General features: G+C 50.0%; 1 protein-coding gene across 14 annotated transcripts; it reads left to right on the plus strand.

Annotated features, from left to right (window-relative positions):
- The first annotated feature begins 61 nt into the window (after positions 1-61).
- Positions 62-24,111, plus strand: Septin4 (septin 4). 14 transcript variants are annotated; one of them, XM_039085563.2, is made up of 14 exons: positions 106-1,792; positions 2,410-2,454; positions 3,815-3,822; positions 16,855-17,151; positions 17,449-17,542; positions 17,928-18,014; positions 18,669-18,792; positions 22,352-22,486; positions 22,600-22,717; positions 22,808-22,909; positions 23,077-23,173; positions 23,265-23,427; positions 23,565-23,664; positions 23,891-24,111. In XM_039085563.2, exons 1-14 carry the CDS (start codon positions 220-222, stop codon positions 23,948-23,950), a joined length of 3,003 nt encoding a protein of 1,000 aa, XP_038941491.1. In that variant the 5' UTR covers positions 106-219; the 3' UTR covers positions 23,951-24,111. The 14 variants fall into 14 exon arrangements, 13 of the variants coding, with proteins under 13 accessions (XP_038941493.1, XP_038941491.1, XP_063124769.1 ...); NM_001408896.1 differs by having other exon boundaries at positions 107-1,792; positions 23,618-23,664; XM_063268699.1 differs by lacking the exon at positions 23,891-24,111 and having other exon boundaries at positions 23,618-23,670.
- Positions 24,112-24,872: the final 761 nt, after the last annotated feature.

Genomic DNA, 24,872 nt, shown 5'->3' on the forward strand with positions numbered 1-24,872 from the left:
TGGGTAGTAATTGTCTATGAAGAATTGTCGCTGTAAAACAAGGTGTTTAATAGGAAGCTCCTTTTATGACATCATCAGACAGAGATTGTAGAGAGGACTGTGAGACACTCTTAGAACAGCTGCCACTTTCGTGGGGGACCAAGAACAGCAGCTCTGAAAACAATGAGGGTAAACACTCAGGCCTAATCGGGATCCTGAAAACAAGCCAGCTGATAAAACATGGCGTCTACCCAGAAGGCCACAGTCTTTCAGGTGTACAAGACAAATAAAAATGGGTCCAAGGTAGCAGTTTCTTCACACAGAGGGGCTGAGGTTACTACCTCCGCTCCTCAGCGGACACATGGGTATTATTCCTCAAGCCAGCGAGCTGCTGCTGTCTCCCTGAGTCCTCCTCCTCCTCCTGCTCCTCCTCCTCCTGCTCCTCCTCCTCCTCCTTCTTCCCAGAAAAGAGCCGAAGCTGCATCCACCACTCACCATTCAACATCAGACTACCCACGCTCTGTGTGCCCACAGTCAGGGCCTGGCCTCTCTGCAGTCTCCACTTCACGGGGAACTGAGACCCGAACAAGAGTAGAGGTACCCCGCCATCATTCTCCTCATCACTCTCCTCATCGAAAGAACCAGTCAGTCCAGACACTGTCCTCCCATCTCGCAGGAGTGAACCGGACTGTCAGTCCAGTCAGGGAAGACTCAACACGAAGAACTGAGAACAAGCCAGGGCGCGAGGTTGGCTACCATTCCTCCATGGCCTCTGACGCAAAATACCGTCACTTGTATTTCACAAGAGAAAAAGAGGAGGACCCACCCTCCAAGGTCCAGAACCCCCAGGGGGTTAAAGTACCCCGTAGGGTTTCAGCTTGCCCGAAGGATGAAGCTATACAAACAGAGCCCACCCGAAGGACTACTGCTGAGGTCAAATCTTCAAGAAATGTCTTTGTCCAAGAGCATAGTAGTCGCACGGCTAATACCCCTCAGATAGTTATTAGAAAGATCCCTCCCCAGGAGCCAGAAGTTGGTCACAGCTCAGTACTTTCAGAACCTAAGACCTCGCAAAAGACCACGAAATTGTCAACAGGCCTCAAATTTTCTGTTCTTAGAGATTTAGATGGGGCACCACGAGCTCCTCCTCCCCCTCCCCCTCCTCCTCCTCCTCCTCCTCCTCCCCCCCATCCCCCTCATCCCCCTCATCCCCCTCATCCCCCTCTTCCTCCTCGACCAGAGCGTTCTTTCTGTATTGAGACGAAGCCCCCAAAGATTTTAATATCCGAAACGGAGCCCACTGTGAGGTCCCCACCCCGAGAACGTGAGGTCGGACGCAAGGTGACCATCTCCCCAGGAAAACAGTCAATGCAGTCACCTCATCATGTGACATGTCGAACAGTGTCTGAAGGAACCTATAAGTCTCCCCTATATTCAGAGCTTTCTCCAAAGCCCTCTACCCAAGCCACTGCAGCCTTTGAGTTGACCCCTCGGCCTTTGCCCCCTCGGTCCTTACCTAAGTATGGGCCTGATTGCTCATGGTGGGCCTTACTGAATCCTAAAGTTGAAACACCCCAAAACCAATCCATATTTGATTTTGAACCTAAGTCGCCTCCCTTCCTAGACCCTTTAGAGTCCTTTTATGAAATGGACTCAACCTCTTTCTGTGAGGACCTGATGTTCCAGAGAGACAAAGCAAGCTTACCACCATCCCCAAAGGAGTCTTTATACCGGGTACCATTGACAGAAGTGCAAAAGACCCCGAAGTGCACCAGCAAACAACCCTCTCAAGGGTTCAATGCTTTCTTCCTCGGTATGTGGAGAAGCAAACCGTCCGGCTGCAAGCCACAGTTAGCGACATGGGATATTGGTTGGGATGGGCAGCAAAGCACCCGCTCTTCATTCTGGGCCCCAAGGCTGCCTTCCTGCTAGTGCCAAAGTTGGTTCTGTCTTTGAGCTTTGTTCCATGCCTTGCCTGCCAGCTTCAGTGAGCTCCACGCTGCTGACATCAATGCAAATGGTTAGATCTGGAGTTGAGCATTGACTGTTAACAGGCATTGCGGCTTAGCTCTTCCGTGGAAGGTAGAGAACACATGCAGGGTCAGAAGTGATTCCTCAGAATGGAAATAAAGAACAGAGGCAGAGTAGGGGCTAGTAAGGCTGTTAAAACAAACTAGAGCCTCAGTTAAATACTCTGCTTTCAAAGTGGAGTAGTTGGGGTGCATAGGGACTGGTTCTTGGGCTTCCAGGAGGTAGAGCACATTAAAGCACACAGCAGAGAAGGTGGAAGAGGGACAGTGGGCATACGGTACCCATTCCTAGGTGGGAAGAGAGTGAAAAGGGTCAAGGGCTAAGAAGACTTTCTGGTGGAGGTGTGGAAGGAGGATGACATTCCACACACAGGAAAAAGCAAGCTTCCGTTACTTTCAGATGTTTCCGAGGAAATGTACAACCGGATCCTCTGGTGGCTGAAAGGTCTGTATTTTCCTGTCTTTTGGTGGTGGTGGTGGTGGTGGGGCACTTGTGGAAGGCTGTGGGGGAAGGTGAGAAGACAAGTGATAGGGTGGCCTCCATGTCTGTCCTGTAGGCTAAATCTGTTAAGAAACTAAATGTCGAGGATTTAAACCTAAACGAGCGGTAATTCTCTTTTTTACCTTAAATTCCACTCCTAGTCATCCCTTTGGGAATGTGAACCTTTTTTATTTTCAACAGTCGTCTTTTAATGAGAACTCAAAGTAGATTTACTGGAAAGGATGCAACTTAAGTCCTGTGGTCCTTACACTTAATCTTACCTATCATAGGTTGGGTTTTTGTTTGTTTTTGAGACAAGGCTGTGTTTTATAATGTAGCCTTGGCCTTGCTATGTAGACCAGAGTGGCCTTCAATACACACAGACCTATGTGCCTCCAGATTGCTTGTACTGTGTTTGTGCCACCATCTGCACCCAGCTTTTAAGATTTAATTTATTTGCTGTGTTTGGGTCTTTTGCCTCTGTGCCCATGAAGATCAGAAGAGGGAGTCAGATTCCCTGGAACTGGAGTTACAGACAGTTGTGAGTTGCCACATGGTTGCTGGGAATTGAACTTGGTTTCTCTGCAAGAGTAGCCAGTGTTCTTAACCACTGAGCCATCTTTCCAACCCCCCAGTCATGTGTTTTAAGGGAAAAATCACCAGAACAAGACAGCTGCTTCAAAGTCATGCCCATTGTTGAATCCCCAGTGATTCAGGTTAAGGGTTCAGAGCTCTCCTCAAGCCCTCATTCCCTCCCTCCCTTCGTCCCTCCCTCGCCTTGGTAGGATCCCTAGGCCTGCTCACAGCTTGCCTTGTCTCTGGAGTCATTAATGGTTCCTTGCAGATGCTTTGCTCCTCTTTATGCCTGGCCACTGGTAGCACAGGGGCAAGCGAGCATGAGGCCCAGACCTCTAAGAGTGAGTCTTGGTAGCATAGAGTTCTTGCTTGTGAGAAGTATGGCGCGATAAGCCCTCGTCCTATTTACTAATGGGACACAGGACTGGGCTGGATGGCATTGGGGGGAGGGGACCCTGTGCACGCACTCCCATCCCAAGTCCTCCATCCCTTGGAGAATCTGACCAGTGTGAACTGCTTGATGTGTAAAGCACTCACCACAGTGCTTGGCATCATGAACACCAAGTAAACGGCAGCTGCAGTTTTTAGGCCATTTGCGGCCTAAGAAGGGACTTGGGCTGGGCCATTCCCATGTCAACTGGCCATCTTTAGTAACACAATCTTTCCCCTCCTCATGTTGACACTTCCTGAATTCCATTTGTTGCCTGCCCCCCGGAAATGCCTGGCTTCTACTTCTTTGTTTTGACAGATGAGGAGGTAAGAATCCTTCTGGGAGATACTTGTAGTCCAGTGTCCCAACCCCTTACCTAATTCCTTCTCCTGCCCTCTGATGGGAGGGAGGGGTGTGGAAGGAGACAGAACTATGTATGTGGTTAGTAGCTTGTCCGCTGCACATAAGGGCACTGTGCAGGGACGTTTGTACAAAAATGTTACATGAGCCGAAGTTGCAGCTTTGAAGAGAAAGTGAAGATCTTTCACCCAGTGCTCCAGGGGAAGGCTAGGCAGCTATGGGTTGGATCATTCCCCATCTGGCCCTTCCCTCTCCTGCCTAGGGCACTTCAAAAAGGGGTTGCCTTTCTGGGTTACACACTATTTGAGTCCTCAGGTTGGGGAAACATAAAGTGGGCTCTGCTCTTGGCAGTCCCGTGTCCTAAATATGGCAGTGTCCTGATTTTGCAGTGCGTTGACTGTTCCCTTAAGTGCTTGGGCTCTTGGTCTGCTTTTGATAAGATGGTCAAAGCTCTTCCGGCCTCACTCTTTTCTTTGACCACATTACTCTCTTAACCCAAAGCCTAGCAAAAATCTCTAGTGAGGCCCATCCATGGCTGACTGACCCGGGATGAACAGTTGACTTGAGATAGAAATGAGTGGGGACAGCAAGAGCTCAGATAACAGAACAGCTGGAAGGGCGGTGTCCAGGAATGCAGCTGCCACCCCCTCTGCCTCAGACCCAGAGTTCAGCTGTAGGTGGGAGAAGGCACTCTTAGAGATTATTTCCAAGCAAAGCAGGAAGTCCCTTTTTTTTTTTTTTTTTTTTTTTCCGGAGCTGAGGACCGAACCCAGGGCCTTGCGCTTGCTAGGCAAGCACTCTACCACTGAGCTAAATCCCCAACCCCCAGGAAGTCCCTTTTAACTCTGCTCCAGACCATCCTGCTCCTTCATTCCGTAGATGGGTTGTTTTTTGTTTTTGTTTTTGTTTTGTTTTTTAATTCAGATGTGTGACACTCTGCTAGTACACACTCACTTCCTTGCTTTGAGATACTGACTACACTAATGGGGAGATAAGACAGACATGGACAGGGTAAAAACCATATATAAATAGGTACTAGTCTGTGCTCAGATACCCAAACAAACAACAGTCTGGATGAATGCTCTTGATGGGGCTTAGGCAATGGGGAGCCAGGAGGAGGAGAAGTAGAGGGTGGCTACAGCCTTCTTTCCGAGGCCAGAGGGAGATATCTTAGGGATATATATATTAGGGAGATACCCTAATACAAAGCTATACCTTTGAAAGGGGTACTGTTTCCTTCGGTTCAAGATTTGATGCCTGTGACTAAGCAGGCTTCTCTCCATCCTCCCCACCCTCGCCCCCTTCTCTGTGCATCTTGTTTTAGTTTAGGAAGTCAAAAGTTCTGGCAGCAGAATGACTTCTTCCCAAAATAGCTCTTATCCTGTCTGGATAATTACAGCTCTTCAGCTCTGCTCAGTAGCAAAGCTGCTCCCCAGAAGCTAGGAGGAGAGGCTCTCAGGCAGCTGGGCCGGGGTCTCCTTTGGCTCTCTAGAGGTAGGATTTGCACAGAGTTAGGCAAAGTAGTCTCCATGAAACAGCTCTCACAGCCTATCATTTCGGGATATATAGCCCTCAGGGAGGCCCGGGATGGAGACCCTGTAGTCTGGGTGCCTTGTGTGCAAGGACCCTGGTTCCTCTGATTTGGGAGTGCTTGACCATAGAGACTTCCAGATTCCATTCCCAGCAGGAATTCTCTAGTGGCTCAACCCCAGTGGCTGGCTCATGGAAGGCAGTATTTGTTACTGAATACTCATCTGGGAATCTTCCAGGTCCACAGCGATGGAGAATACTGAATTTCATAAGCCCCTCTGAGTCTGCAGCTATGGATAAAGCCAGATTCTGCCAATGACTCTGTTGATCTCCCGAATGGCTCCTCGAGGTCCTTTTGTCTAGGAGTGGGGTTGAGAAGTGCTTCTCACCCATGGATTAGGGTGATAGAGGTTGGAATCTCCCCAGAGAAGATGAGGCTAAACCGAGGGGAGCATTCCTATCATATATGTACTAGCAGAATCTCGACAAGAAGTGGGTCAGGGCAACTGCCTTCTCCTTTGGCCTGGGGACTTCTGGAAATAAAGCATCTCTTAGTAAGACAGGCTGCAATGTCTCTGATGGACAGGGGTAGTCCAGCCCCCAGATCACTTGCCTACAGGATACCGGACCTCCTGGCCACTGGATGTGACTTCTCAGGCTATCAGAGGATGAGGTGGTTTCCTTCTTGCCACATCTATCAATTATGCAAGAAACCAAGGCTGGAATTAGGGCAGTTACCAGAGGAGGTCATCTCAGTGGTACCCAAGGCCGACTTGAAATGTCAAAGGGTCTTATGTCATTTGATCACTGAAGGAGAGAGGGTCATCAAATTCCTGTTGACTTCTGTATGCTGGGGGAGCTCAGCTCTGGGGCATCTTATTTACTAAAGAAAGCTTCTAGTCTCTTAGGAACCCAGGAGTGTCTGCATTCATTAAGGGAAGGAAACAGAATCCTACAATGCGAGCTATTTGAAAGGAATCCTGAGAATTCTCTTTCCCACTTTCCCCAGTCTTCTCGCCTGGTACAGAGCAGTGGATCTCAATCTTCCTAATGTCGTGGCCCTTTAATACAGTTCCTCATATTGTGGCGACCCCTAACTGTAAGATTATTTTTGTCGTTATTTTATAACTGTAATTTTGCTACCGTTATGGATTGTAAGGTAAATAGCTGTGATTTCCAGTGGTCTTAGTTGACCCCTCATGACCCACAGGTTTAGGACAGCTGGTCTATCTGGTGGTTGAGAGGCTAATTTGGGATGCATAGAGCAATGGGGGTGAAAATGAGGCAGGGTACCTCAGAAGGCTTTTTACAGCAGCTTGACCCCACTACACAGCCTCTTACCCCATCAGGTGGCACTTGGGTCATTTGTACCTGTCGAGGGCAGCCAGTTCTGGAGCACGATGAACAGCTGCTGACTTCTGGCCCTGACTTGCTAATTTGGGGATAGGTTAGGTTGGCCATAGGGTTTACTACTGAAAGTCCTGCTTCTCATGGACCCTCGTTCATGCTGGACAAAGCGTGAGTTGTGGAATAGTCTATTTCAGCATCAGCCTCTGGATACGGAGCTGAGGGCAGATTTCCCAGCCTCACTGTAAGACCAGGGCCGCTGGCTCTTAGGTAATAAAGGCAGGAAAACGTGTTTCTTCCTTGGCTTTGATGGTGGAACTAAAGCAGCTAATCATCCTTAGTTTTCTGTTGTCAAAATAATCCCACACAGGCACATACATCTTGGACTTCCTAGTGTATGTTTTTCTTTTTTGTTTACCTAATTTATGTGTGTGGGTAATTTTGTCTGGAAGTATGCCTGTCAGTATCCCACATTCATACCTGGTACCCTGGGAAACCAGAAAAAGGCCTCAGATCACTGGAACTGGAGCTACAGACAGCTGCGAGCCAACATGTTGGTGCTGGGGATCGAACCTGGGTCTGGGAGAGCAGCCAGTGCTCTTACACATCAAGTTACATCTCCAGGCCTCCCCAAGCCCATTAGTGTACCTTGAAAAGCTAACTCTCCTGACTGGACTCCATTTCCAGTTCTTTCACTTAGAGTATTTTAGTGATGTCTGAGGGGATGGTTTTTAGTAAGGAGGAAGACAGTGGGCTCAGGTGGAGCAGGAAGGTGGACTTCAGGGGGCCAACTTGAATGAGGAAGTGAGGAAGAAAACTCTTCAGTCCAGAAGCCGTCCTGACAGCTGTTGAGCCAGAAGGCCGCTGTCCTGATCAGTGGAGCTGGTCATGTTCCTTCACCCTCTGCTCAGCTGCCTTTGGTTCAGCTGCCGGGAGGGGAGCAGAAAGACAGCTGCTCCTCAAGGGTGGACAAAAGCTAGAGGAGGGGAACAGAATGTGAGCAATGTCTCTTAGTTCCTGAGAGAAGCCCCAGCACTCAGACTTGGGCTGGAGGGACCAGTCTCTTCCTTGGTACACTCACCATGGTCAGAAGTCATTTAAAAGTCTCTGTGATTGTTCTTGGGAATTTGTGTTGGTAGGTCTAAGACCTAGACCGGAAAAGCTGACCCCACAGTCACTTCTGAAGGCATTACTCGGGCATTCTCTGTTCCCATCTCTCTATACCCATCACACATGGGCACTCCTAATCCCCCGGAGGGAAAACATTTGAAATAGCCACAGTTGGCAGCAGCTGGTTTGGTGTTGATAATGTCCATATTTGCAGATATAATAGCTACTGTTCATTTTAGTGGCTTTACCTTCTCATGTTACTGTCTATTTCTGGCAACCTGTGGCATAGACATTTTTTATCTCCAAGGATAAAAAAACTGGGAGTCTGAGCTTGTTTGTCAAAGCTGAAAACACTAAGGAATATCCCATTCTACTGCCCCACAGTGTGGTACAGACACTCCTGTCACTGCATCTTCTGTAAAGTTCTCAGCATTTCAGAATGTCAGGAACAGCAAAAGGAGGGCAACAGTCACGCCTTCCCATGTGAGTGAAGAGGCTAGGAGGAAGCCTGCGTTTGAGAGCAGACAGAATGAAGGACACGTGCTGCCGGGTCAGAGAAGTTTAGACCCTGCAGGCTTGCCTGTGCACTAAAACCAGAGCAGAAAACTAATTAGTGCACTGTTTTAGCCGGTGCGTATTGATTAGCCAGCTCCTGGGGGCAGGGCCCAGTTACCATCACATGACAGATTCTCTAGTCCCATGCTAGAAGTCAGCTGAGGTTAAAATGGAAGACACATTCCAGCCCCCCAGGGGGTTTTGCTTAATTTGGGAGAGAACAGTATACAGACAGGTCACTTGAAAGGGTGCGGACATCCAAGGACAAAGTCTAGTGAAATGAGTCAGCAAGCCTTCTAGCACAGAAGCATTTAGCCAGGGTGGGGGAGTGCTTTGACTTGACATGACAAATACCTGGGTAAATCAGTTTTCATAGACTGCAGGATGCTAGAATCCATGCCCTTAAAAGCCGAGGAGGTATTTAAAGACAGGCTGGGAAGCTAGGAGAGTCAGAGTGGTCAGGGAGTGATGACGTCAGAAGGTTTGCCAGGCTCCTCCCACCTGGACCTCCTGTGGTTAGTTGGCCTCTTGCACTTTTGGAGCATCAGAGCTCCTGCTCTGTCTGTGTAGCCACACAACAGGTGCCACCTGCATCTCAGGCCTGTTCCACAATGTAGGACCTGAGGCAGCAGCTGGGGTGGGGGTTGGGGGAATGCTTTAAGGGAGTCTGCTTCCATACAGACTTACTGAGTTTTCCTTTAAAGACACAAGCCAGCACTTTGGCTCCACCTGAGCTCTTGACCATAGCATCAGTAAGTCATTCATTTGTGGCAGAAGGGAGACACTATTAGTTCTTGAGCCACTTATGGAAAATGGCTACTGAGAGGCGCTATAGTGGCCTTTTGCTTATCATGCAGGCCCAAAATACTGACTTTCAGTGTAAGCATTCCGTGTCTTAAACTTAGGTCCTGGCTTGGCCACACACAGTGTCCTTATGAAAACTGCGGTGCCGTGCAACTCCTTGTCCAGGAGCTGGTGGACTGTGGGTATCGGGCTATGGCTGTGATTGCTGCCTTGCATTTCTCAGGGAATGATGTTATCCCCTGTGCCAAGCTATCTGTTCCCCAGATGTTTGCCTGTCTATGCTAGCAATGCTCAGGAAACCATACCTAGTCAAGAATATCACTGCTTACCTCTCTGGATTATGAACTTCAAAGGAGTCCCAGAGCTGTGTGAGATGAAAGGGGTTAAGGCAAAGTGGGCCTCAGCACCTGACACGGGGGTGTGTGGGAAGGTGGAAAGGGATTCGTGCAAGAGTGGCTGGATCTGGGCTACGCTCTGACCAAATATGATCAATACAGAGAAAGAGCTAGAAATTGTGGGGGAGGGTCCAGTTTCCTTCAGTGAGGGAAATAGAAGCCCAGGAAGATCAAGGGACTTTTCAATAGACATTGTTGCCATAGAACATATGCTAAAGTCTGGCTCTCTCACAGAGTATTCCAGGGCTAGCCTACAGGCCTGTGGGAAAGGGATGGCTTAGCCTATCTTCAGCTGTTGTTTTACCCAGCATGTTACCAGAGTGAGAGGGGGACGGTGTGCCACTTAGACCCATGCTTTCTGGCATGGGTCAGAGTTTTATGGTCTAAGGCTTCTCTTGGGGCTTTTCTCAAGACAAGCTGGCACCAACGTGCCTTAAGACATGTAGGCTCTGGACCCCAGAGCAGCAGGTGGTAGAGAAGAGCTGGGGGAAGTCCAGCCACAGCTGAAGAGAAAGAAACTAGCCAAGCTGCCTTTTGAGATAGTTCTGGGTCCACACTCAGCATGGCTTGGGGCTTAGGATTTGACAGTAAAGAAAACAAGACTTTGTGGTCAGGCCTGCTGCTCCCTTGTCTTACATGAATGGAGGCATAAACATGTATGTGTGGAAACGAGGTCAGAGTTCAGCCTTGGGTGTTGTTCCTCAGGACAGCCGTGCACCTTGTTTGTTTTCAGACAAGCTCTCTCACTGGGTCCTGGGGCTTACCAGTTAGGTGAGGCTGGTCAGCCAGTGAGCTCCAGAAATCCACCAGTCTTTACGTTCCTCACGTTGGAATTACAGTAGGCCACCACACCCCCAGCTTTTAATTATTTTCTATGGTTTCTGAAGATCAAGTTCAGATCTTCCAGTACAGTGCAAGCACTTTATAGACTTAGCTACATTAGCCCGGGATCTGTTTTCTTTGATGCAGATTTTTCCCTGACTCCCACCCACATGACTAGATTGACAATGTATCTTTCAGGTGTGTGCTGGTGGCTTGGGACTAGTGTAGCCTAAGGTTGCCACTCAAAAGGTACAGCCAACCACCGCAAGCTGCTGCTTCTGTAGACTTCCAGCAGCACTGGAATTCCCCTTTTGTGTCTTTGTTTTTCTGGGTGCAGCTTGAAGTCTCCTGTCTACCACAGACCTTTGTCTGGAACCTATGTATAGTTTCAGAGGGTACCTCACTGAAGCCAAGCTTGCAGGCCCCCCACCATATCCCTCAGGCTCTCTTCATGGCTAAACTTCTGCCTCGTTCCTGACTGCCTCTAAGGCCTATAGAAGCATGCAGCTCACTCTGACAACACTGCATCCATGTTTAGAAAGCCAGAAGAAACAGTTAGAAACTTAGAAACCATCTAGTTTTATCCCCTTAATTTTGGGGGATGGAAAACTGAGGCACTGAGGTGAAGTGAGTTGCCTAAGGTCTCCTAACTAGACAAGTTTCTCCTCAGCTTGCTAGCTAGCTAGCACTCACTTGTACTGTGAGAGAGCCATAGTGGTAGAGCTCAGCTTTGCCTGAAGTACATTCAGGCTGAGGCCAGTCAGTCAACCTGCCCTTCGGGAAGGGCTTTTGGGGGTCAGGGGGGGACATGTTTCTGGAAACTTCCACAGGAACCTGGCCAGTTCAGACCCTACTTAATTCAGGAAATCCCTTCTCAACTCCCTGTTCCCAAGAATCTACCTTTAGCTATCTGCTGCTTTGACCCTTCTGACCTTCTAATGCTCCCAAAGCTGCTGGGGCGTTTGTCCCACTGCATTTCATCTGCTTATTGGAGGAATGGCCTGCCTTGCAGGTTGTGCTCAGCTGGCCTTTCCGGAGGCACTCTCTCGGACTTGCTTGCCCCAGGCAAGCCTCCCCTAACCTCTTAGAGCCCTTCTGTCTCTTCACCTCTTTGTTCCACCCTACTAGCAATTGATCTCTGGATAATTTATGCAGCAAATCCTCTTTAATCTTTAATCTGGGGGTCTTGAATAAAAGGAACCTGCCGGCTAACCTGTGTCTTTTTCACAGCTTGAGTGGAGGTGGGGAATGTCTGACATTTCCCTCCTAGGAGGTATAGTGTGGGTATGAGCAATGAGTAACTTGGCTGTTCAGTCAGTTCACTCCCCTAAATCCTTGTTGAATCTCCGGGGAGGGAGGGGGATTACTAATGCTCTCTAACTCTTGCCGCAACTCGACCTCCCTGTGCAAAGGCAGTCTCTCTTCCAGGGATGCCAGGTGGGCTGGTTTATTTTTCTGTGGGAACTGACTAGAGTTCCTGCGGTGCAACACTGCCTGGAGAGACTATTCTAGAAAAAGCACTTGCCGGGTGCAGCCCTGGGTTTCAGGAGACGCTCACGCAGGCACCCGTCGCGGCTGCAGAGGTACAGGCCCCGCCCCAGGCCCGACTAGCCCCGCCCCACCCCGCCACCAGCGGACCGCACTCTTGCAAGGCTAGTGGGGGCCCCGCGGTGCAACGAGGTCCGCGCGCAGCTCGCACCAAGGGTGGCTGGGGCGCTGTCCAGGAGGAGCTGGCCCGGCTCGGGCTGCAACCATGGTAAGGAGAGAGGACAGCCGGAAACGCAGGGCCTGCCACTCCCGGGCTGCTCTGAGGGGACACTCGGCGCTGCAGCCCTAGCTGGGCAGGGCGTGAGGTACTGTCCCCAGCTCTAGGTTCAGACAAGGCACTGCTGGCGCTAGGCGCCGCGTCGCCGCTCTCAAGTTAATCCTTCTGAGTGGAACTGCTTTGAGCGGGCCGCGACCCCCAGGGTGCTGCCCAAGGTCTTGGAGGAAGGAATAGGTCAGTTTTGTGGGAGGTGCCTGCTGGTAGCCTCTGGTGCTGGAGAGGACGGCACTGATGAGGATGGTAGGGGGTCCCCCGCCCTTGCGGGAGTCAGCTGTGTTACCTGGATGACCCTTCCTTACCTACCTGGGGTGCAGGGACTAGCACCAACTTCCTTTGGAAAACACAGAGGAAATCCGTAGACACTGCCAGCCTCACTAAAAGGAATGATGACAGAATGACCCACATCCCCTGGACCTTTCTCAGAGAGGAAGAGGCAAGTCCAGTGTCCTATTGTGCAGGGGCATGATCAGCTCCATCCTTTTGCCTCCCAGTCCAGAACCATGGGAAACATTCCTCCTGCTGCATCTACCCTGTCCCTGCAACTAGGTCCTTCTGCAGTGTGTGGGGGTTGGGGTTTGGGGGGGGGGGACTCATTTCTGCCACCTGCCTGTGAGAAGAAAAGCTGTAACCCCAGATAAAACTTTTCACCCTTGGCTCTGAGGATACCAGCTCCTCTGGTGTTGTCCTGCCAGAAACACAATGTATGGGGGTCAGGGCTTCCAAGCCACACACCACCCTCTTCTTTCAGACCTTGCTTTCTGCATGGGGAGACACAAGCTGTTTACAGCAGGAGGGGATTGGTGATCAGCCCACAGGGCAGGATGTTGACTGTGAGCAGCTGCCAAAAGGGAACTCTGGACCCTGTGGAATCAGAAGCTTTCAGGTCTGGAAAGGCCACCCTTTTGGGCTTTCATCTCTCAAGCTGTGTCTAGGCAGAGGCCCAAGTTTTGGCCAGGAAGTGTTAGTGACCCTATGACCTACTCAAAAGGGGGTTCCTGGGAGAGGCCAAGTTGTGCTTGTCCTTATCCCAGTTCCCCAATCTTCTGCCCACATGGGAGATGGACAGACTGATTGTTCTAAGATAGAAGCCTGGGGGAGCACTGATTATCTCCAGTGCTAAACTCAGCAGGGATCAGGGGGGCTTTTTCTGCCACACACTAAGTTCAGTTCAACTGAGGTTTTGGGGCTTTTGGCTTGGCTGAGGCCACCCTGCTCTTTTCTAGCTAAAGATACCCCACATTACCCAGATGTCCAGTTTCAGACCTCTACACTCACAACTAGCCAAATGCCTGGGCTGACTGGTTCATGTCAGGCCACACTTCTCTGTGTTGTGTCTTGCCAGCGAAGGAGGTCAGTATCCTAGCTCCTTTGGAAATGAGTGTGGAGACCTCCAGCTGAAGAGCTCTAGAAAGTCTGAATTTCCCCATGAAAAGAATGACAGGACTCTATTAATGACCAGCCTGTGACTTGAGACAGACTTCCGTGTCACATCAGCTTGAGGTGTTTGTTACTTGGGAATGCTTTCTCTTCTCAGCTGTCCTGGGAGAAAGAAAGACAAGGACTCTAAAACTAAGACTATTCAGGCTCACAAATATTGCTGCCCCAGCAGAAACACTGGCCTCCTGACTCCTAGTGGATGCTCCATCTGTAACGACCCCCCGCCCCCCAAAACCCTTCAATTGGTCTCTAGGATGCCAGCCTTCTTTGCTTTGAACCCACACTCCTTAGAGACCAAGTCTTCTACTGATTTTGTAGAAAAGATGAGGTAGGGCACAGAGGCCTTTGTTGAGTACAGAGGTCATGTATCTTTGGATGACGGAGTCCTCAGAGCAGAGACTCCTTTGTGGCTATTGCAGAGAAATTTAGCAATAGTTTTCTGGATGATGGAGCAGCAGCTTCTTCTGGTTCAGAAAAACAGTGGAATACTTGAGAAGAAGTGTGGGTCTGTTCCCATGGAGCCTATGTGCAGGGGATGATCGGGCATCCCACCATTTTTTTTTAGCCTTGCTTAAAGTTAAGGTAAAAGATGGAGGGGGTTGGAATCTTTGGACTTCGGTTCCTTGGTTGGCCATCGCTATGTACTGATGGGTCAAGTCACCTTAGGGATGTATGTCCCAGTCCTCAGGCAGGCTTCAGTGTTCTTAGGGTTAACAAGAGAAGCTAAGTGGATCAAGCCTGTACTGCAGACTTGTTGGGAGGTTGGTGCTGTGCCCACCAGGGTAAGAAGCTGGCAGGCAGCATGGGACAGCCAATCAGAGGAGGAGGGAGCTGCAGAGGATCTAACTGACCCTGCTGCAGCTGAGCCGTCCTTGGAGGGTGGGTGCCCAGGGGAGGGGAGAAGAGGGGGCGGGGAAGAACATTCCACAGAGAGTGGGGTCAAAGAAAAAGGGGGAAGGAACAAACCAGGAAGCCAGATGACAGCAGGAGCATCAAGACAAGCCTGTTTCTGTTCGAGGACCTTTGCCTGGAGATAGAATTAGACCTAGAGCTTGCTGACAGGGGTCTCAAGTGTGGGGCATGGACCATTCACTGGGATGGCAAGGGAACCCTGTCCCCGAGGACGGGACTGAAGCTGGGGTAAGGTGGTGCTTGGGGAGGTGGGTAGACCTTAGTGGTCTCCCACTTGGCCTTGACCGGCATAGGGGCTCAGAGCTGGAAAATGGTTTGGTCCCTGGCAAAGCTGGAGGAGGTAGACAGACAGATGGAAAAAGAGCCGAGTGCCTCAAACTCCTTGTCTGGAGTCCTTTGGCCTTCCCCATTGCTGGTGTACCATCAGTCCGGCAGGGAAGATGGTGGTGCTGGGATCTTGGTAGCTCTGTGGGCTTGGGGTTTCTATCAGTGCTTCCCAGTCTTCGGTGCCCCAGAGAAAACTTAGTCTTTTCTCAAATGTTTAGCAAGACCCCCAGATCAAATTCTGGGTCACCCTGGGGTGGTTCAGGGAGATTTTTCCAGAATTCCCCAGACTCATTAGCTGCCAGACAACAAGAGCCACTCCATCCTTTCTCTGCTTCTGTATAATTAATTTGGCCAAGCTGGGACACTCGAGAGTGAAAGGGGCAACAGTTAATCATTCTGCTAGGCCAACAAGCATAAATGGGGTTGTATGGTTAATCCGTTGGCCCTCAGATATAATGGGCATGGGGAGCTGTAGTCAGCCTTGCCTTAGCATAGCCCTTTGGGGCCACTAAAGTCCACATGCTGGTTCCAGTTTCCTCTCTCCTCTCCAAGCAAACCTTGAAGGCTGATGACCAGCAGGTGTAGGGACCTGAGTCATACAAGACTCTCCCTTCTAACCTCCCCTTCTCTGTCTCTTCTAGCATAAACCTGTCAGTGTGCATGTCTGCCCCTTTCACTTCTGACCGTTGTAAAATGGTGCTATGCAGGAAGCCTGTGACCATCTTACCTCTCCTGCTTTGTCTGAGACTTCACAGTGGTCCAGGGTAGCCCCGCTGGCTTGGCCAATCCCCAGAGGGTGACTCAGCCTCTGCAGCTGGCCCTTGTCCATTGTCTGGGGGTGGCACGTGGGTGTTGTGAGGCAGAGATGAGCCCAGCACTGCCAGGCACCCCACAAAGAATGCTGACCCCCAAAGGAGAGGGGGAACTCTTATGAAGCTCATGGCTGGGGGGGGGAAGGGGGGGCTAAGGCAAGAGGGGAAACCACTTGACTTCCATGACGATAGAACAGACCTCTGTAGGGAAGCCCGCCAGTTCTTTTCTCAGCACCCCACATTCGTGGTTCCTAGGTGAGGCCACAACCTTTCCAGTAGTGCTGAGTTCAGGGAAAATGGGCACGTAGGCAACTAAGGGGCCCCTCCCCTAGATGTCACTGCCAGTATATGGTACATGTTTAGGGTAGGAGGTCTAGCCTTACTTCAGCCATATTTCCCAGGCCTTTTTGGTGTTTCCTTTATCCTCGCTCACCTGTCTGTCCCTGACTACCCTCTGTGTTTAGCATCCACAGGGCAGGAGGAAGGTGGTACTCTTCAATTCTGAGGTTTAGGCCAACGTTGGGCATGGTTCATCAGCTAGAGTACGAGTATGGCCAGTGGGCCTAAAGCCTGGGCAGCAAGCCTGCGAGTAAGAACCTGTAGTAGAACATGCACCTATGTCCCCAGATCCCTGACCAGCAGTGGCAGGCACTGAACCATCCTCTGGCTTGTTACCTGGAGGACAAGCCCCCTCCCCCCACCCTCCCCACCAGCACCCCTACCCTCTTATGACTCTACACTCCTCTTTGAATGGCACATTCAAGTCTTTGGCCTCTGCTCCTCCTCCTCTTACTCAGTCCGATTTCTTTGCTTGCTTCTGGGACGGATGCTGGGCCCTGACTAGGGCAGACAGACCTCCAGCGGCAGCAGCCTCGGTGATGACCTGCTAGGAGAACAGGGCTTTGTAGGGCTGGAGTCTGAAGCCCTTTCCAGTCTCTTGGCTTGGGGAGGCTAGCGAGCAGGTGTGTGCGGGGCTAGGCGTGAGCGCGTCCTCTGGCTTCACTGCTGTTTCTTTTAACCACACATACTTTGCTTCTTTCCTTTTCACCTTCTATCTTTTGCCTCAATCTTCCCGTCCTGCCCTCTTCTGCCATTCCCACCTCCTCTACCCCAAACCCCCAGATCAAGCACTTCCTGGAGGACAACAGTGATGATGCTGAACTGAGCAAGTTCGTGAAGGATTTCCCAGGAAGCGAACCCTGCCACCCAACGGAGTCCAAGACAAGGGTGGCCAGGCCCCAGATCTTGGAGCCAAGGCCCCAGAGCCCAGACCTCTGTGATGATGATGTGGAGTTCAGAGCCACGTTGTGGTCCCAGCCCTCTGACAGTCAGCAGTACTTCTGTCCCCCAGCCCCTCTCAGCCCTTCCTCCAGGCCCCGCAGTCCATGGGGCAAGCTTGATCCTTACGATTCCTCTGAGGTAGAGACTCCAGCCCTGCCTTTGCCACTCAGTGGGTGGGTGCTGAAGGACCGGGGAGGGCAGAAAGAGAGCCTGGGGTAGATGTGTCAGGAGGACCTTTCTGTTCTGCAGAACAGAACCTGGCTCAGTGGTTTCTGCCTTGAAGGCATTGGAAACTCAAAGTAACAGTAGGGACTGAAGACCTGCCCAGAGGCCTCAGATGGGAGCTCAGACTAAGAGGCAAGACCTAGAAGACAAGAGGAAGGCTAGTGACAGAGCTGCTTCTCACTCTGATGCATTATGTCTCCTGCCCACTAGGATGACAAGGAGTACGTGGGCTTTGCAACCCTCCCCAATCAAGTTCATAGGAAGTCTGTGAAGAAAGGCTTTGACTTTACCCTCATGGTGGCAGGTAGGAAGGGTCAAGGCTGGGGTGGGCACGGATGTTTCCAGCGGAGTTGATGTGTGCGCATCAGAGGAGTGCGTGTGGGGAGGGAAAGAATGAGCACCAGATGACGCTGTTCTGTTTTGCAAAGTCACTTAAAGCATGGCCCAAAATGTGCAGATTTGGGAGAAGAAGATGCACTTGATTAATAGTTTTCTAGAATCTCTCCCTTCCCTTGCCACCTTGGGCAGTCTCTTGGCTTCATTCAGTCAAGAGGGCTGTATACATTTCCAGATCCGACATACTGTGCTTTCGATTGATGTAGCTCCCATTGGCAAGGCAGCAGTCTGTCCCAGATCTTGAGCAGGTGAACCTTTACCTGAGTTGACGCCTCTGTCTTCTCTCCCATCAGGAGAATCTGGTCTGGGTAAATCCACTCTTGTCAACAGTCTCTTCCTCACTGACTTGTACCGGGATCGGAAATTGCTAGGTGCGGAAGGTAAGGAAAGGAGGAAGCTGAACTCCGCACAGGTACTGGGGGTGGAGCCTCCCTTGGCGTGGTGGAGGCCCTGGGCTTCCTAGAGAGATACATGGCTCCTTTCCATAGACCTAACTGGTCTGGCAAGTTCATCAGCCAGCTCCCTGAAGATCTGGGTGCTGTGCTGGGTGTGGTGGCACACGCCTTTAATTCCAGAGCTCAGGAGGCAGAGGCAGGCAGATCACTATGGCCAGCCTGGTCTACAGAGAGTTCAAGGCCAGCCAAGGCTACCCTGTCCTGGGGCGGGGGGGGGGGGGGGTGGTGTGTGGTGTGTGTGTGTGTGTGTGTGTGTGTGTGTGTGTGTAAAAAGATTTGGGTGCAGAGGCAGGGCAGGGACCAGAATCCTGATCTTTGAGTGAGTTTCTGACCCCTAAAGGATTCCAGGAATCCAAGAAAAAAGACTGGAGCAGGGGCTGGGGCCAGAGCCAACAGCCACCGGCATTTCCTGTGTTGGGAAATGTGTTTTTTGCTGGTTCCCAGGGAACAGGCCCTCAGGCGCCTGGGGGTGGAAAGGGATGCTGTCTGGGCAGCAAAGCTAGCTGGAGTGGGCTTTTTTTGGGGGGGGGCTGGGCGGGACCATGCGCTTGTCCTCGCCTCAGTTTCCCTCTCTTCCAGAGAGGATCATGCAAACCGTGGAGATTACTAAGCATGCGGTGGATATAGAAGAGAAGGGAGTGAGGCTGCGACTCACCATTGTGGACACTCCGGGTTTCGGGGATGCAGTCAACAACACAGAGTGGTATGTCTGACCCAGGACAGCCCCAGCTGCCCTTGTCCCACGCACGTGCTGTGTACATTTACACAGGTCACCCTCGGTCACAGACATAGTCATATTTGCTAGGATGAAGAAATCAGTGACCTCACTGGACAGCTGTCTCTTCTGTAGAGTGAGAGGAAAAGGCTGGGGGTGGATGGTTTTGTTTACCTTTGAGACACTTACTATGTAGCCCCAGCTGGCCTGGAACTTACTATGTAGGCTAAACAGGCCTTGACCTCAGACTTCTGCCTCCCAAGATCTTGGATTGATTTTTTTTTTTTCTTTTAAAGATTAGGGTCTCTTGCTGTATACTCACTGTGTAACTCAAGCTAGCCTTGAACTCAGTGGTTTTCTCGAATTAGCCTCCCAATTGTTGGGACTGCAAGTGTGCGCTACTGTGCATATAGCTCTATATTTGTGGGGACAGACGCCCATGAGCAAGCATAGGTGCAACGTGAACACCACCATCCCTCCTTCCTTTCTTTCCTCCAGTTATTATCTTAGATGCTGCAAACAGATCTTGTTTAGGGGGAAAGGAAGGGAGGCGTGAAGGGAAGAAAATCCAAAGAGCAGAGGAAAAAAAAAACAAAAACACAGCAAGGAAATGCCAGGCGGCACCAAGGTGCATCATCGTCAGCCCTGTACTCGGGAGCTGCAGGAAGGACTAGCTCCAGGCCAGTCTCAACCATGAAGCCTGGCTTATATGACATTCTGTCTCAAAAAAAGAAAAAAATGAAGAAGAAGAAGAAAGAGTTAGGGAGAGAGGTGGAAGGAAGTAGGAAAAGAAGGAACTCCAGGTGGCTTTCAGACTACCTAACAAAAGAAAGATGGTTTTGACATGTGCATCACACAAGCACATACCCTTAGCTTTCTTTTGTTTTCATGAACTAGAGAAATGCTTAGGTAATGGTCACACTTAAGTGAGTAGGTGCAGGCGATGGACCAAAAAGGCAGGAGAAGAGGGCCGTGTGTTTGGTGAAGGAATTGGGCAGATGGTCCTGTGTGCACAGATCTTGATTGGCATTTAGCAACTGCATGATCTTGAGCAAATGGTTACATTCTCCTTCCTCATGGAAAACAATAACAAACAAACAAAAAGCAACAAAAAACCCCCAGCCATATCTACATCATCTGTTGGATCTGAAAATAACCCAGAATGATGCATTTTAGCAGTGGTAACTGCAGGGCCAGCAACAAGATTTGTGGGTCCCCGTGTTTGTAATTTTAAGAATTTCAGTTCAATAGCAGAAGAATATCAGACCAAGCGTGGCCTTCTTGACTGTAGATTCCCATGTGACTGCAGGCTGTAGATCCATGGTGCTCTAACCCTGAGTCTCATTGACTAACTGGACCCTCGAAAGCCTTTCTAAACCCTCACCGCCTGCTTTATTTTCATGCCATGTGGCTGTCCTCACAGATAACCGGCTCATCGTCAACTCTGTCTAAGCCCTGACTGGGTGGTCATTTCTTCTAACGTTCTCAATACAGTACTGTGCTAGTCTTGTGGTCCTGGTCTTGTGGTTTCCATCGGTGTTTCAGATGGACTGAGGATAACTATGTTGTCAACATCTTTCCTACTCTAGCAGGATGTCTCAGTGGACAGCTGGTCCAGAAATTCCAGACCCAACTAGCACCTGCTTTCCACTATAGAAGGGACCACTTTCAACCCGCGTACCTCCTTTGCCTTTTAATAAAAAAGTTCCACTTCAGGAAGAATAGTTCCCAGGTGATTCTACCTCACTGTTCATAGTGTACCTCTGTAGATACTAAGTTAGTCAACCAGGAGGAATAAATGGCACACAAACATATGCAAAGGTGGACACTTTTAGGAGTGCAGAACAAATACCCTCATCCCTGGTGGTAGTCAGGGAGCAGAGGAAGAGCCATTTTGTAGCTAGTTGTGTCTGTCAGATAAGGAATGGGTGGGTCAGGCCATATGCAGTTACTGACACTGAGCTTTGAGTCACAAAGAATCTGGAGGAAGTCTCTCTGAGGACTCGCTTTCCTTTTTTAAAAAAATATTTATTTATTAATATGAGTACACTGTTGCTGTCTTCAGACACACCAGAAGAGGGCATCAGATCCCATTACAGATGGTTGTGAGCCACCATGTGGTTGCTGGGATTTTGAACTCAGGATCTCTGTAAGAGCAGTCAGTGCTCTTAACCACTGAGCCATCTCTCCAGTCCCCCAATTTAATTTCTTCTGTATAAAACGAGAGTGCTGAGCTTGAAGTGCTAATGTCACAGCAGTGAGGATTAAACTAGATAAAAGAGAAGAAATCCTGAAAGTGAAGTTCTTAAAACATGCAAGTGCGGGGGCTGGGGATTTAGCTCAGTGGTAGAGCGCTTACCTAGGAAGCGCAAGGCCCTGGGTTCGGTCCCCAGCTCCGAAAAAAAAAAAAAAAAGAACCAAAAAAAAAAAAAAACATGCAAGTGTGCACGCACACACACGCCTATGTACACATAGACACACGTGCATACACACACACACACACACACACACACACACACGGGGAGAGAGGCATTGTTTAACTGTGGGGACAGACTCAGGAAAACACATCAATTGTGATTTCATCATTGTTAACACACACAAGGAACTGTTGTAGATCCCTTACTGGACATGATCTCTCAAGGGACAAGAGACCAAACATAAGAAAAATGAGGATGCCGTCTGCATAACAGTTGTTTTCCAGTAAACGTGCTTCATAAGTAGAAGGCATATATATATTGTGCATTATAGTGACTGAAGTGACAGCCATTTGTCATCCCTGTTAAGTGATACACATTTTTTGTGCTATAGTTGAAAAAAATTTTTTATAAATTTACTGTCAGGGTGCATGGTGTGTTTGTGCCGGGGCGTGCGTATGCAGATGAGAGAAAAACACCGTGAAAACAGTTTTCTCTTTTCACCTGCGTTCCTGGGATTGCCCACCCGCCCTTTAGGGCAAGCATTCTCAGCAAGTGAGCGCCCTCATGAGCTGCGTGCTGTTTTCCTGTGCCTGATAGCACATGAGTCACTCACAGATGCTGTGATGTGAGAACGGCAGCTGTCTGAGCTCACTTATCTTGTGGGACTAATGAAGTAAATGGGTCTCAGGGTTGATGGGAACCTTGCTTCATGATGATGACTGTGGAGGAATGTACATATGGCTGTGCAGTAGAGGGCAGTGTACATTGCTGGTGTCAAAGACGCCATCATGGAAGCAACTGGGGCTTAGATAAGGGCGAGAGGGTCTGGAGAGACAGGCTCTGAGGCTGGACTGTGAGCTCAGCGGTTCCTGGGTTTCTAAGTGGTGATCACTTGCTGCCCCCTGGCTATTCTTCTTTGCCTGGTCACCCTCAGTCCCTTTTTGTTCCTTAAACTAGTATTTATCAAACTTCCTGTGTACCCAGACTAATTTTCTATCAAGACGTGAACTACTCCCATCCTACCCAGGTATTTCCCTGGAAAAGTAGAAAAAGCAAAACTTGGCTCAAGCCAGGGTTCCCCAGGCAGCCCCCACTCCCACAGTTTCTCTGCTTGTCTGTCCTTGCCCCAGCTGGAGGCCCGTGGCTGAGTACATTGACCAGCAGTTTGAACAGTATTTCCGAGATGAGAGTGGCCTGAATCGCAAGAACATCCAAGACAACAGGGTGCACTGCTGCCTGTACTTCATCTCACCCTTTGGCCACGGGTATGGTCTGAGCCTGAGGCTCCTGGCACCACCGGGGTCTACTAAGGGAACAGGCCAAGAGCACCACGGGGCAGGGTACCACTAGCGGGTGGTCACCGATTCCTGTTCCCCAGGCTCCGGCCATTGGATGTTGAATTCATGAAGGCCCTGCATCAGCGGGTCAACATTGTGCCTATCTTGGCTAAGGCAGACACACTGACACCCTCTGAAGTGGACCGAAAGAAATGCAAAGTGAGGGAGGCTAATGGAGGGAGGGGGTTAGGTGGGCTTCTAGAAAGGATGGGGTACCCAGAACTGTGGACCCCCTCATCTGTTTGCCAGATCCGGGAGGAGATCGAGCACTTTGGAATCAAGATCTATCAGTTCCCAGATTGTGATTCTGATGAGGATGAGGACTTCAAATTACAGGACCAAGCCCTAAAGGTGGGGCCACCCTAGGGTACCCCCTCCCTAGGGGAGGAGAATTCTATAGAAGTACAGACTGTTGGGGTGGAAGAGGACCCTGTCATCTTAGAGCAAAGCAGAAGACACAAGTGGAAAGGGACAGGGGAGAACAAGGATGCTGATAGGCAACCCATAACTTCTCTTAGGAAAGCATCCCATTCGCGGTGATTGGCAGCAACACTGTGGTAGAAGCCAGGGGGCGGAGAGTTCGAGGCCGGCTCTACCCTTGGGGCATCGTGGAAGGTAAAGCTCTGAGCTTGTGACCAGAGTACCCTTGCCCTTAGGAGTTCTTCTTTACCTATGACCCTGGCTGACTCCTAGCCTTGCTATGCAGTGGAAAACCCAGGTCACTGCGACTTTGTCAAGTTGAGGACAATGCTGGTGCGTACCCACATGCAGGACCTAAAGGATGTGACCCGAGAGACACACTATGAGAACTACAGGGCACAGTGCATCCAGAGCATGACCCGGCTAGTAGTGAAGGAACGGAATCGCAAGTATGACCAGAAGCCAGGACAAAGCTGGCCAGGGGAATCCCAAGTCCTCCCCTTATTACTCTGCAGGCCCCAGGCTTCACTCAAGTTGGTGCTGGGGTCCCCCCAACCTTACTACCCTCCTTTCCCCCTCTCTTCAGCAAGCTGACAAGAGAGAGTGGTACTGACTTCCCTATCCCTGCTGTCCCACCAGGGACAGATCCAGAAACTGAGAAGCTCATCCGGGAGAAAGATGAAGAGGTGAGAGTTGTGCCGTCAGCCTTGGGAAGCCCCATTGATAATTCTCACTCTCTCTTGGCTTGGGAACAGAAGGACCTATACTTATGCTCTGATACATATGTGGGCTGTTGAGTGGTTCTGCCACTTTCGTCATACATAAGGGCCACCAAAGCCCCAGACTCAAGGGATTAGAATCTGGGGGGCACTTCTTCAGTACACCTTGTTCTGATCTGTGCACCTATTTCAGCTGCGGCGGATGCAGGAGATGCTACACAAAATCCAAAGACAGATGAAGGAGACTCACTAACTGGCTTTTGGACCTGAATATTTAAATCTCTTCTACCAGCCCACGCCGGCCTCTCTCCCTGCATCAGCTCTGCTCAGGCCCCCTGCAGCTCCTACCAGTTCGCCTTATATCCCTGCTGACTTCTCAGAGACTCAGAGGAAATAAACTAACCTATATGTGGCTCCAGGTGTCTCTGTATTTTTACGCATTTCCTGGAAACATAGCTCCTATGACTCAGGGTACTGGTTTCTGGTTTTTAGTAGGAAACAGAAAGGAGAAAAATTCCCCTAATAGAGTTCACTCCGCTTACAACACAGCCTGGCTTTGTCCATCTTGACTATTTTTATTCTGCCTCCATTTTCTGAGCCTCAAGCCTCTACGCTTCCCATAAATAATACCTTCATTTTGTAGCTGCTTTTTTTTTTTCTTTAAAGATTTATTCATTTATTACATATAAGTACACTGTAGCTGTCTTCAGATACACCAGAAGAGGGCATCGGATCTCTTTACAGATGGTTGTGAGCCACCATGTGGTTGCTGGGAATTGAACTCCTCTGGAAGAACAGTCGGGTGCTCTTAACCGCTGAGCCATCTCTCCAGCCCCTGTAGCTGCTTTTGCGTAAATCAAGGTATTAACTACATGGCAACCTCTGACTTCCGGTTTTCCCCAGATTTGGGTAAATAGATATGCAGAATTAAGCTCTAAATTCCATGAAGTTTTTGGTAGAGCACTGAACAAATGCTGACAGTCCTGTAATTAAAGTGCTGGGACATAGGAAAAAACGAGACAAAACAGCATAGTCCCCAAGGAGAGTCAGTATCAAGCCTTTGCTAGGTTAGACCCCGGTTCTAGATCCTGGAACTGAAACAGTGAACTCAGGCGAGGTATCTGTTTCCTGTGACTTAGAAACTGTACTAAAAGTTCCAGTGCTTCATAAACTAA

The sequence above is a fragment of the Rattus norvegicus genome, chromosome 10, assembly GCF_036323735.1.
Source record: "Rattus norvegicus strain BN/NHsdMcwi chromosome 10, GRCr8, whole genome shotgun sequence".
In the NCBI taxonomy this organism is placed as follows: Eukaryota; Metazoa; Chordata; class Mammalia; order Rodentia; family Muridae; genus Rattus; species Rattus norvegicus.

Coding starts and splice junctions, on each gene's coding strand:
- Septin4 (XM_039085563.2), top strand. CDS start 220: ATGGCGTCTACCCAGAAGGCCACAGTCTTTCAGGTGTACAAGACAAAT. Junction 18,015..18,668: donor GAAATTGCTAGGTGCGGAAG/GTAAGGAAAGGA, acceptor CCTCTCTTCCAG/AGAGGATCATGCAAACCGTG. Junction 18,793..22,351: donor GCAGTCAACAACACAGAGTG/GTATGTCTGACC, acceptor TCCTTGCCCCAG/CTGGAGGCCCGTGGCTGAGT.